The 12,570-nt window shown below is 36.6% G+C and overlaps 3 protein-coding genes across 3 annotated transcripts; 1 reads left to right on the top strand and 2 right to left on the bottom strand.

Annotated features, from left to right (window-relative positions):
- Nucleotides 1-4,420: 4,420 nt before the first annotated feature.
- Nucleotides 4,421-4,897, bottom strand: LOC111412695. The gene has a single exon (XM_023043617.1). The coding sequence runs from the start codon at nt 4,895-4,897 to the stop codon at nt 4,421-4,423; it is 477 nt and encodes a 158-aa protein (XP_022899385.1).
- A 1,947-nt stretch (nt 4,898-6,844) lies between these two features.
- On the top strand, nt 6,845-7,303 carry LOC111412693. The gene has a single exon (XM_023043616.1). It carries the CDS (start codon nt 6,845-6,847, stop codon nt 7,301-7,303), a length of 459 nt encoding a protein of 152 aa, XP_022899384.1.
- Nucleotides 7,304-8,876: 1,573 nt separating this feature from the next.
- Nucleotides 8,877-11,207, bottom strand: LOC111412692 (putative serine carboxypeptidase-like 23). The gene is made up of 7 exons (XM_023043615.1): nt 11,133-11,207; nt 10,853-11,020; nt 10,441-10,687; nt 10,251-10,299; nt 10,106-10,159; nt 9,369-9,474; nt 8,877-9,020 (listed from the first exon to the last, which is right to left on the bottom strand). Exons 1-7 carry the CDS (start codon nt 11,205-11,207, stop codon nt 8,877-8,879), a joined length of 843 nt encoding a protein of 280 aa, XP_022899383.1.
- Between the last annotated feature and the right edge of the window lie 1,363 nt (nt 11,208-12,570).

Here is a 12,570-nt window from a genome sequence, read left to right as displayed (position 1 = left end):
CTCAGGCTAGGACTACGAATTTGGAAAATACGCTTTGGTTCTTAGTCATGTCACAAACACCCTCGATTGGGGCGGAGGTCTATAGCTCGTGAGGGCCAAGAATTAAGCATATCTAAAAAGGTCATATTTTTAGATACCTGAGGGCCCCGGGTGACAGAGTCTTGTTTGGATGGAACTAATAGAATCTTGTTTTAAAACCAATAAACATTCAAATCAACCAGCGTGTCCAACCCTGGACAAAATGATAACCTTAAAATAGATTGAATTTTTCATATAGTTGACATTTAATTCACATAAGACAAAAGCAGTTTAACCATTACAAAAGGAATACAAATTTGCTGTCTGGCGTCAAAACAAATGAGTTATTCTAGTAGTTTTGTAAACAAACTATTAGCCCCTTGGCATAAAAACAAATTAAGAAAGAGAATGTTTTTGGCTTGCTTGAATTTTAACATGAGGGGGATAAAGCAATTTATTCTTTGCAAGAAGTTGAGCAAACTAAAGGGAGCTTTAAAGGAGCTTAATACCAAGCATTTTGGACACATCTCGACTGGGGCAAATGAGGCTAAAAGTGAATTGATGGCTACCCAAATACAGCTACATAATCAGCCCATGAATGAACATTTGCAACTTATGGTCGCTAACTTGAGGAAGAAAGCCGTCGGTTTATATGAATCGTGACGTAGTTTTTATTATCAAAAAGCAAAGTGTATCTTCCTTAAGCAAAATGATAAATGTACAAAGTTCTTTCACTCAGTGGTTAAAAGGAACTCAAGGAGGAGCTTTATAGCTACTATACTCAGAGAGGATGGGATGTATACTACATCGCAAGACCAAATTGCCATGGAATTTGTAAAATTTTACACTACATTGTTGGGAAAAAACTGTCCAACTCGAACTCTTGAGCTGGAAATTGTTAGGAATGGTCATTTGGTTTCATTAGAACAATGTAACTCCTTGGTTCGGGATGTTTCTTATAAGGAGATCAAAGAGGCACTCTTTGATATTGGAGATGAAAAGTCTCCCGGACTGAATGGTTATACTTCTTGTTTTTTTTTAAGAATGCATGGGGGACTATTGGTGATGATTATGTTGGGGCTATCATGAAGTTCTTCTCTCCCGGTTCTATCCTCAAACAAATCAACCACACAATCATTGCTTTAGTGCCTAAATCTGGTCATACACCGCACGATGGGGACTATCGTCCTATCTCCTTTTGTAATGTAACTTATAAAGTGATTGCTAAAATTCTTGCTTCAAGATTGAGGCATGTTTGCTAAAATTATATACCATAAGTGCACGAGTGCGTTTAAGTAATAAAGTGGACTTATGAGTTCGAGTATCGATCCCTCGAAGAGTTTTTTTTTTTTTTTTTTAAATTATACAGTTGTTGACTCAATTTTAACAATTGAAACTCATAATTAGATTTTATATGTGAAAAGGAAAGGAAAATAAATTTGAAAATAAATTAAAATAACAATTATGAAAGAGAAGGAAATTTGACTTATAAATGAATTGGGATTTACAATGTCACTTAACTGTCGTTTCTTTAATATTGGAACAAACCAAAAATGCAAATCACCTCGTTATATTATTAGACCCGATTTTCTAAATTTAGTTAATTACCTATCTCGAGTGAAATTGACTCTAATCGTTTGGTTTTACCTATTATATCTCTATGTTGATAAAAACCTAACCGACCGCATTAAATCGTGATGAAAAGAACTCAATGGGTCATTTAGGGTTTGGAGTATATCTCTATCCCCTAAAACAACCTAGGGCATTAATTATTTTGGTCAATAATGCACAACAATCTCTCAATAGTTGCACAAACCACTCAATTCAATCATATATTGGCCACATACATGAAGAAAATTTAAGCACAATAATAAATGCACAATAACATAGTCATTAAAACATTAAATGATGAATATTGATATTAAGGAAACTTAAGTCAAGCTACATCATAAATCCCAACATTAAACACTTAGCCCATTGCAAAATAGAGGCACAAAAATGAAATAAAGAGAGATCCCATTACAAAATGAAGGAGATAATAGAAAAATACAAGATAATGGAAGAAAACTGTCCCTTGAATATATTCTTGAAGAAGTGAGGGATTGAAATCTTTAATATTCCTTGTAAACTCCAAATTTTTGCTAGAAATTCTCCCTTCTTCTTGCCTCTTCTCTCCTTGAAAGATTTTCTAAGTGTTTTCCTATAAGTCTTGCCCTAGAAGTGACCAACAAATGGGTATTTAAATGGCAAAAATCATTTTAAGTGAAATTGCGGAAGAGGTCTCGAAATTTACGTAAAATAGACAAAATTTGCCCAGTCGGAAAGCGGCGAGAGTGCACAGGCATTTGTGGCTCTCGTGCACAATTAGATGCTTTTGGCATCGAGATATCATGAAGAGCCTCCTGCGCGAGTGCCAGAGTAAGCGCGCGGGCTTTTGCGCACAGGCTTTTTTCATTTCTTTTTTTCCAACTTAGTCCTCCATTCAATTGCACACAAGGCCCTCAAGTTTGATCCTGAACAACTTGGTCCTTGAAATTTGATTTTCATATCACTTTGGCCCTCCAAAATTGCAACAATAGGTCTCTAAACTTTCAGTACTTGTACACTTTGGTCACCAAGTCATGTTTTTGTGCACTTTTGGTCCTTTCTTCCTTGATTTAGCTCTTTTCTCATCCAATTTGGACTTCTGACCTACAAACACCATAATTACACAATTATATATAGGAATCCACTCAATTTCATCAATAATTAGCTTGTTAAAGTGCCTAATAAGTATTTAAAAACACACTAATCAAACACCCCCAAACTTAAACTCTTGCTTGTCTCGAGTAAGATTAACTCCTAATTCAATCATGCAATACATACAAAAAACCAACAATATTGGATAGCCTATCAATATAAACAAGAGTGTAAAATTGTGTAATCAATTCACATCTATGCTTCTGAATCCTGCTACCAAAAATAATATAAAATTGTCTAATGCTTGATCGGTGTATGTATGTGTATAGTCACTTTTAATCATCATCTAAATTAGGAAACAATTATCAAGACAAAAAATTTTCAAATTGGCTCCAGTCCGACCCTTTGTGGTCAAATATTTCCTTTCCTGCTCTTGAGATTCACATACTGAAATAGATATTTCTGTTCTCTCCCCAGGTAAAAATCAAAGGGTTGTTATTCAATCACTCATTTCTTTTCTCGCTCTAGTTTGGTTGGGTCTAACCGACAATCTTAACATCTAGTCATGTGATGATTCTCCACTAATGAGTACTTCCGCATTTAAGCTTATACAAAGTAATTCAAACCCACTAGTTATCTAAGCCCAAATATCAAATACAATTGCACAACAATTTTTTATTTTTTATTATGATTTTTTTTTTAGCAATCTCATGTTTTACCCCACTCTCTTAAGCTTTCTTCTTGACCCTTGTATCGAGTTTTAGGTCGATAACTCCTCGGTTGTTTAGGCCAAAGGGTACCAGGTTTTGAAATACCCCTACAGGCTTAATAACTCGAGTCAAAAAGGCAACGAAGTGAGGCCCAAGATTCAACAAGTGCAATAACATTCTTTTTAAGCACAAACAAGCACATAGGGCTTAGATCCCTAGCATATGGTCATTACCTAGCTTATACTTGGCAAAAGATACTCCACACAAATATTTTCAACATGCATGGAATCAACACACTTCTAGATAATATCCTTCACCGGCTTGACCACCCCCAAACTTAATTCATAAAATGTTAGTGTGATTGAGAGTATGATCGAAGTTTATGTGTAACTCACAACCTAGTTATTCTAATTCAAACATTTTCCATCAATCAACCATTTCCATATCTAGAAAATAACCAGTTGTGACTATTGTGCTCAAAGTGGTATAAAATCTCACATGGACAAGCAAATTTTCAAGATCGGAACAAATAGCATGATTGGACATAACTTATGAATTAGTAACAATTTTAAACATCACATCAAATCATCAAAAGCTGACTAGACTATCCAACAAGCCAGTATCAACACCAATATAAGCACGATAAATAGACACAATAGCCAATCAACATTTAACACCCTCAAACTTAACTTACACATTGTCCTCAATGTGTGCATAAATACAAAATAAGGAGAGAGAGTTGACGAAACTTCCCTGATTAGGTGTTTGTTGAAGGATGTTGTAGATGAATTTTTGGTTTATGACTTAGTAGACCGTGCACCCCCAAACTTGTTGAGGTCTATAGGTGGCTAGGACTTCAAAAATTTTGACCTGCAAAAGAATTGTATTAGTTCAAAATGTAATAACAAAAGTATTAATCACAAGTAACATAAACTGAAGTGTAAGAATAAGAAAGTTAGGTTGCCTCCCAACAAGCGCTTGGTTATAGTCCGTAGCTCGACTATAGGCCTTGTTCACTCCAAATTGGTAAGAGGAATGGAGGACTTCTCCTTAGAAAAATCACCTCCAAATGGTTTCAACCGTTGCTCGTTAACCTTGAAGTTCTCCTTTTCCTCATGATGAAGTTCAACTGCTCCATGTGGAAAATTTTTAGCAATGGTGAAAGGACCCGACCATCTTGAGCAGAGCTTTTCGGGAAACAATTGGAGTCGAGAATTGTAGAGAATAACTTGTTGTCCAACAAAGAACTCGCGTTTCACAATGTGTTTGTCATGCCATTTCTTTGACTTTTCTTTGTAAATTTGAGCATTCTCGTAAGAGTCAAGGCGGGCTTCATCAAGTTCATTCAATTGGAGCAATCTTTTCTCACAAGCCAATTTCACATCAAACTTCACAGCTTTTATTGGCCAATAAACTCGATGCTCAGGTTCTACTGGGAGGTGGCAAGATTTCCCAAACAAAAGACAATAGGGAGACATACCAATAGGCATTTTGAACGTGGTACGATAAGCTCATAATGCATCATCCAATTTCTTGGACCAATCTTTTCTAGAGGCACTCACCGTCAATTCAAGAATCCTCTTCAACTACCGATTCGAAATTTCAACTTGGCCACTAGTTTGGGGATGATAGGGAGTGGCTACACGATGCTTTACTCCATATTTGGTCAATACTGAGCCGAAGAGGCGATTGCAAAAATGTTTACTTCCATCACTAATGATATCTTGGGGGATGCCATAGTGAGAGAAAATATTTTTCTTTAAAAAGTTTACTACCACCCGAGCATCATTAGTGGGCAAAGCCACCGCTTCTACCTACTTTGACACATAATCAACCGCCACCAATATGTATTGATTTGAGAATGAAGGAGGAAAAGGTCCCATAAAATCAATACCCATGCATAAAAAATTCCCACCTCTAATATAGAATTCAAAGGCATTTCATTTTGGTTGGAAATATTACCACGACGTTGGCATTTTTCGCACTTGGAGACAAGAGTGTGAGTATCTTTGAAAAATGTGGGCCAGTAAAAATCGGATTGAAGTACCTTTGATGTGATTTTCACTGTCCCGAAGTGACCACCATGGGGTGAGGAATGACATTGTTCAAGGATTTGCTCCATTTCATCTTCCGGCACACATCTCCGAATAATTTGATCCGGGCCCCGTTTGAACAACAAAGGATCGTCCCAAAAATAATGCTTGATGTCGACAAAGAACTTCTTCCTTTGTTGGTAAGAGAGATTCGGGGGAGTGATGCCACTAGCAAGAAAGTTCACATGGTCCGCATACCATGGTATATGGGGGGCTTGCAGAAGATGCATAATTTGCAATAGTTGTTCATCGGTAAATACTTCATTTATCTCCCCATCCACCACCTCTTTGGTTTGCTCAAGTCAAGACAGATGATAGGCCACATACATGAAGAAAATTTAAGCACAATAATAAATGCACAATAACATAGTAATTAAAACATTAAATGATGAATATTGACATTAAAGAAACTTAAGTCAAGCTACGTCATAAATCCCAACATTGAACACTTAGCCCATTGCAAAATAGAAGCACAAAAATGAAATAAAGAGAGAACCCATTACAAAATGAAGGGGATAACAGAAAAATATAAGAGAGTGGAAGAAAATCGTCCCTTGAATATATTCTTGAAGAAGTGAGGGATTGAAATTTTTAATATTCATTGTAAACTCCCAATTTTTGCTAGAAATTCTCCCTTCTTCTTGCCTCTTCTCTCCTTGAAAGATTTTCTAAGTGTTCTCCTATAAGTCTTGCCCTAGAAGTGACCAACAAATGGGTATTTAAATGGCAAAAATCGTCTTAAGTGAAATTGCGAAAGAGGTCCCGAAATTTACGTAAAATAGGCAAAATTTGCCCAGTCGGAAAGCAGCGAGTGCGCACGGGCATTTGTGGTGCTCGCACACGTTTAGATGCTTTTGGCATTGGGATATCATAAAGAGCCTCCCGCGCAAGCGCCATAGTAAGCCTGCGCGCGAGCGCGGGCTTTTTGCGCGTAGGCTTTTTTCATTTCTTTTTTTCCAACTTAGTCCTTCATTCAATTGCACACAAGGCTCTCAAGTTTGATCATGAAAAACTTGGTCCTCTATGATTTTCATATCACTTTGTCCCTCCAAAATTGCAACAATAGGTCCCTAAACTTTCAGCACTTGTACACTATGGTCACCAAGTCATGTTTTTGTGCACTTTTGGTCATTTCTTCCTTGATTTAGCTCTTTTCTCATCCAATTTGGACTTTTGGCCTACGAACACCATAATTACACAATTATATATAGGAATCCACTCAATTTCATCAATAATTAGCTCGTTAAAGTGCCTAATAAGATTTTGGGAAATATTGTGGACTAGGCACAGGCTTTTGTTGAAGGTAGAAGTATCATGAAAATCATCTACCTTGCCCAATAACTCATGAGGAAATACAATAGGAAAATGGTTGCTCTAAGATGCCTCCTAAAAATTGATCTTACGAAAGCTTATGTTTCGGTAAGTTGGGACTTCCTTAAAGGTGTGCTTGAAGGGTTGCACTTCCCTCCGAGACTTGTACAATGGGTCATGGTATGTGTTACTTCTCCAACATATTCTGTAGCTTTAAATGAGAGTACGAATGGCTTTTTCAAAGGAGGGAAAGGCCTCCGAAAAGGTGATCATCTCTTCCCCTTTTTGTTCGTGCTTTGTATTGAATATTTCTCAAGAATGATTAGGGCGTGCACAAATGATAGTGAGTTCTATTATCATCCTAAATGTGGCCCCCAAAAGATCATCCACCTAGCATTCGCAGATGATTTGATGCTCTTTGCTAGGAGGATGTTATGTCGGTGCAAATTCTCATGGATTGCCCCTCAAGATTTGGTCTTGTATCGGGTTTAAGGTTGAACATCCTTAAATCCAGCTTGCATACAGCTAGTATAAATGGACAAGCACTTGAGGATATCCTTCCAATTACAAATATCCCAAGGGGTACTATGCCATTCCGATAGGTGGGCATCCCTTTGTTTTGGAAACGCTCAAAGTTAGTTGTTATGCCCCATTTCTTGATAAAATGACAAGTTACATTAGTGTTTGGAATTGCTCTTCACTATCTTATGCGGGCAAGGTGGAACTTATTAAGGCAGTTCTTCAAGGTGTTGAATATTTTTGGCTTTCTATCTTCCCTATCTCAACTACAATTATCTCAAGGATTGTTAGCCTTTACCAAAAATTTCTTTGGGGTTCTAAGAAACCTTTGGTGGCGTGGAAGGATCTTTGCCTCCCAAAAGTTGAAGGAGGCCTCAGTTTGAAAGACTTGAAGAGTTGAAATTTAGCGTTACTTGCTAAATCCCTTTGAAATATTCAACATACAAAAGACACACTTTGGATTCGTTGGGTTTACCAAATGTATCTTAAAGAGACTTGTATTTGGGAGGTTCGTCATAGAAAAGATCACTCTCCACTCCTTAAAAAATTGCTGGAAATTAGAGATCAACTGCTTTATAAGGTTGCTGGTCTCCAGTTTCTTGCACATGGAAAGGCGGTGTTGTCCATCTCAGTTGACAGTGAAAATTACCAGGCTCCATATGTTGGTTTTCCCTCAATTCAGCAGACTGTCCATATTCAAAATAGGGGCCGATTTCAGTTGAATCTTGACAGTTTTATGGGTCAACAGACTGCTCATAACAGGGAGCCAATTTTGGGATTTTTGGGCAGTTTTCTTGGCTGAGAGACAGGCCCTAAATTCAGCATAAAAATGGCCTATGATTTCTTTAGGCCGAGGGGTACAAAGAAGACTTGGGCTGCCGATGTTTGGAGACCTTACATTACTCCAAAACACTCTTTTTTGCTTTAGTTAGGGGTTCAATCAAAGCTTCTAACAAAAGACAAACTGCATTTCTTGTATATCGATCGCAAGTGTGATTTTTGTGGGCATATGGCAGAAACAGTTCAGCACTTATTCTTTGAATGTTCCTTCACTTCGACATTATGGGGGAATATTAGATAGTGGCTTGGAATCAAAAGATCTATGTCAATAATTGCTAGCACTTTGAAGTGGTTGAAAAAAGAGGCCCGAAGGACATCATGGCTTAGCAAGGCTAAGCGAATTGCACTTGCAAGTACCGTCTACTAAATTTAGTTAACACGTAATAAGAAGATTTTTGTAGACCTTTCACCTAATTTGGATTGTATTATGAGACGGATCAAGACACATGTATACAAAGTTATGTTTTCTTTGTATCCGAATGTCTTGACCCATTTCGAGTCCTTAGTGTTTGGTCAATGACTATTTTTGCACTTCACTTTTGATGTATCTCTCGGGTATGCCCGGAGTAATTGTATATGATATTGGCTTCTGTTTTACCCGAGTATGCCCGGTGTACTTGTATATGAATATTTTTTTATCAATGATATTTACATTTAGCAATAAAAAAAATTAAAAAAGAGAATTGCAAATCGTTGGAGGGCATATTTAGTGTCCAGAAAAATTCAGAAAATTAGGAGGAGGAAGAATCCCTTGAAGGAATGAAGATATCATGGTAAATGCCCACTGAGGATGGTTTTTTGGACCTATCACAAATGTTAATCCTTTGTATTCCACCACATATCCCCCGACCTGCCATTGCATTCATCAACATTAACGATCAAAAGCAAGCTATCAATCTATTAGGGTCTAATATTTGTGGGATTTAATCACCCTCAAGCATGGGCTTTTGTGACACGTCATAGGCTTGAATCCCGAAAGGGGTGAACTAAGCAAAGTGCTGAATACCAGCAGCCAAAGAAGGGCCGACTGAGTAAAGCGAAGGTCGTCTTGGAGTGGACCGTCATGGACGTCGAATTTGGGGCCGTGGGGGTATTGTAGGGGTCAAATAGTTGTGGGATTCAATCACCCTTAAGCTTGGACTTTTAGAAGAGATAGTTGCGTCCCCATTACAATCTTCGAAGTTCTCATGGTTCTCACCTCATTGTTAAGGTACCATGCGTGCCAAGGATTCTCCATTGCAAGTTTTAGGTTGTTTATTGCAACTCTGGTTACTGTCACCGGAACATTTGCATTTATGTCACCGCTGCATAAAAATACGAGGAAATGCCTTGTTTAAACCAACCTTTACAAAATCAATTGAATAAAACTTTCTATTCATGTGAAACCATAATATCTCCATGTCCAAGATTAATTATGTAGATAGAGTTAAAGAATGACAAAAATGCATAAAACAAGATGTATAAAATGATATAATTGAACCAAATGAGCAACTTATTAAAACTCAACTTGTCGCAAGATGTCTCGGAATTCTTATATCCATTACCATCTAGTTATACTATGCCTTTGTAATCAACAAAATGAATATCTTATGCTTGGATTTTCAAGTTGAGGTAATTTTGGCAAAAAATAAATAATAATAATAATAATAATAATAATAATAATAATAACAATAATAAATAAATAAATAAATAAATAAATAAATCTACCTGTGCCATGCTTATTCAAGGATTTATGGTTGGAATATAGTTGAAGATTAAAATTATACTGACTGGTTGTCACTTATTTATAAAAATTGTACACACTTGATCAGGTTTTAGGTAAAATAATAAATTCAGCATTCACATTAATAGGCATTTTGAAGAGTAAATTTGAAAAAGCACGTTTTATCCAAAAATTTAAGCTTTTAGATGATGTGATTCATCAAAAAGACTTACCTGTATAGCCATGAGATTCTCAATGATTGGCAAAGTAGTTCTTTGCATGTCTGTCTAGTTATAAAGTCTGCACAAATAGATCAAAATTGAAACTTGCTTTCTTCTTATAATTTTTGCAAGACATCTATTTTTTTCCAATTTTTACCTGCAAAGATTCCAGCTTGTAAGCTTTACATGAAGAGCCCTTTGAACCTCTGCAATATTTAAGTAGTATTACATGTGTATATCCAAGGAGGGATCAAAGAAGTTAACCTGATCAAATCAATTGAATAGTAACTTAATGAAGCAAAAAATGAAAGTCAAAGTGAGTAGGTGATAAAAAGGGATTACAGAACTGCTGGAGCCATTTTTAAGCTCAGGATTCCGGCATCTTGGTGCATAAATGTTTGTTATGTCAATATTTCCTAGTTGATTATAAACTTTATTGATAGAACTATTGAACTCGTCAGATGCAGTGCTACTCAAAAAATCACACAACGAAATGATTTCTTTATGAGTCTCATCTGAGTTTAAAGCATGAGTCCAAAAATAATTGTAGTATCCTGGTGACATTTTCGAGTCATCAAAGAATGCATTTCCTACCTGAACTATTTATAATAAATCAGTTTAAACATAAACACAACTTGAAATGTAAAGGAGAACTTGTGTTGATTGAACGTACTAAAATTCCATTTAGGTTAATAACAGTTTGATTTATGTTGATGTTGTTAAGTAATATGGTGTACGCTAACTGTGGCATATAATGACCTGCATAACTCTCGCCAGTAATGTAGAATTCCCTGGTTTTGTATTGTGGAAGCCTCTCAAGCCAATTGACGAGAAAAGTATAGGCATCATTGGCAGTGCTCGTATCACCAGCGCGATTGTAATCAGTGGACGTGTTTGAATAAGAGAATCCAACCCAAGCAGAGGATTCTAAGAAAATTACATTTGCCACTGGAAAATTCAATAAAAGACATAAGCAAACTTATTGTAGAAAAAAGTAAATAAAACTCTGATTCTATTACAACTTATAAGTTGCTCTTACCATTAATCCATGTGTAATCATTTTAAAATAGAGTTCTTCTGTGTTATTGACTCTGAAAGGGTCCAATTCCACCATCTCCAAATCCAAAGGATGAACATCGTGGACCTTGGTAATCAAAATATGAAATAATACTACCAGTTTTTAATGAGTAAAAATATTGTATATGTGACTCATATAAAGTGAAACACAGGTTCTCTAGATAAAATAGGCCGATGCCGGAGCAAAGCGGAGTGGAGGGAAGGAACGTAGCATACCGAACGTTAGAAAAGGAAGGAGAAAGATACAAGGCTCGATTAGTAGCAAATGTATACTTACAGAGGAAGGGAATAGATTATGATGAAATTTTCTCACCAATCGTCAGACACACTTCCATCAGGATTGTTTTGGCAATGGTGGCTAGTTTTGATTTGAAATTAGAGCTATTAGATGTGAAGACTGCTTTTCTTCATGGTGATTTGGAGGAGCAAATTTTCATGAAGCAGTCAGAGGGGTTCTTGGAACCAAGAATAGAGAATCTTGTGTATAAACTGAAGAAGTTTTTATACAGGCTTAAGCAGTCTCCTCGACAATAGTACAATAAGTTCAACTCTCATATGATTCGGATTGGCTACAGTCGTTATGAGTATGATTGTTGCGTTTACTACAAAGTTCTTGAGGATCATTCATACATTTTCTTGATGTTGTATGTGGACGACATGCTAATTGCTGCTAAAAACATGAATGAGGTAGACAGATTGAAATCTTTGTTGACCAGTAAGTTTGATATGAAAAACTTGGGATCGACTAAGAAAATTCTTGGCATGGAGATCAACAGAGATATGAAGGCTAGAAAATTATGGGTATCTCAGAAAAAATATTTAAAGAAAGTGTTGGAGAGGTTTAGCATGTCCGATGCAAAACCAGTTGCTACACCATTGCAAATCACTTCAAATTGTCTAATAATCAGTGCCCAAAGAATGAAGAAGAAATTGCAGAGATGTCAAAGGTGCCTTATGCTAGCGTAGTTGGATGTTTAATGTATGCAATGGTGTGTACCAGACCAAATCTAGCGCATGCAGTCAGTGTGGTTAGCAAGTATATGGCTAATCCCAGTAGAGAGCATTGGAGAACTGTAAAATGGATTTTCAGGTACTTGAAAAGTACAATAGAGTGGGATCATATTTGAGAGATAACATGATGATGTTTCAATTCAGGGATATGTAGATGCAAATTATGTAGGGGACTTGGATGACAGAAGGTTCCATACATGTTATGTTTTCACACTTGCATGTGAGCCTATATGTTGGAGATCAATGGTGAAGTCACTTGTGGCATTATCTACAACTGAAGCAGAGTACATGACGGCAATTGAGGTAGTCAAGGAATTATTGTGGTTGAGAGAGCTTGTTAGGGAACTTAGGATCAAGTAAGATGGAATGAAGTTGTACTGTGGTGGTCA

Source organism: Olea europaea, chromosome 16 (assembly GCF_002742605.1).
Source record: "Olea europaea var. sylvestris chromosome 16, O_europaea_v1, whole genome shotgun sequence".
NCBI classification, from domain to species: domain Eukaryota; kingdom Viridiplantae; phylum Streptophyta; class Magnoliopsida; order Lamiales; family Oleaceae; genus Olea; species Olea europaea.
The sequence above is the reverse complement of the archived record's forward strand: the minus strand, read 5'-3'. Positions and strand labels throughout refer to the sequence as shown.

Bases quoted from the DNA above. Each gene is read 5' to 3' on its own strand.
- LOC111412695 (XM_023043617.1), bottom strand. From the start codon at position 4,897: ATGCCTATTGGTATGTCTCCCTATTGTCTTTTGTTTGGGAAATCTTGC.
- LOC111412693 (XM_023043616.1), top strand. From the start codon at position 6,845: ATGAGGAAATACAATAGGAAAATGGTTGCTCTAAGATGCCTCCTAAAA.
- LOC111412692 (XM_023043615.1), bottom strand. From the start codon at position 11,207: ATGGTGGAATTGGACCCTTTCAGAGTCAATAACACAGAAGAACTCTAT. The intron at 9,475-10,105 runs GTAAGTCTTTTT...ATTTTTATGCAG, and splicing joins AGAATCTCATGGCTATACAG to CGGTGACATAAATGCAAATG. The intron at 9,021-9,368 runs GTGAGAACCATG...ATGCAATGGCAG, and splicing joins CATGGTACCTTAACAATGAG to GTCGGGGGATATGTGGTGGA.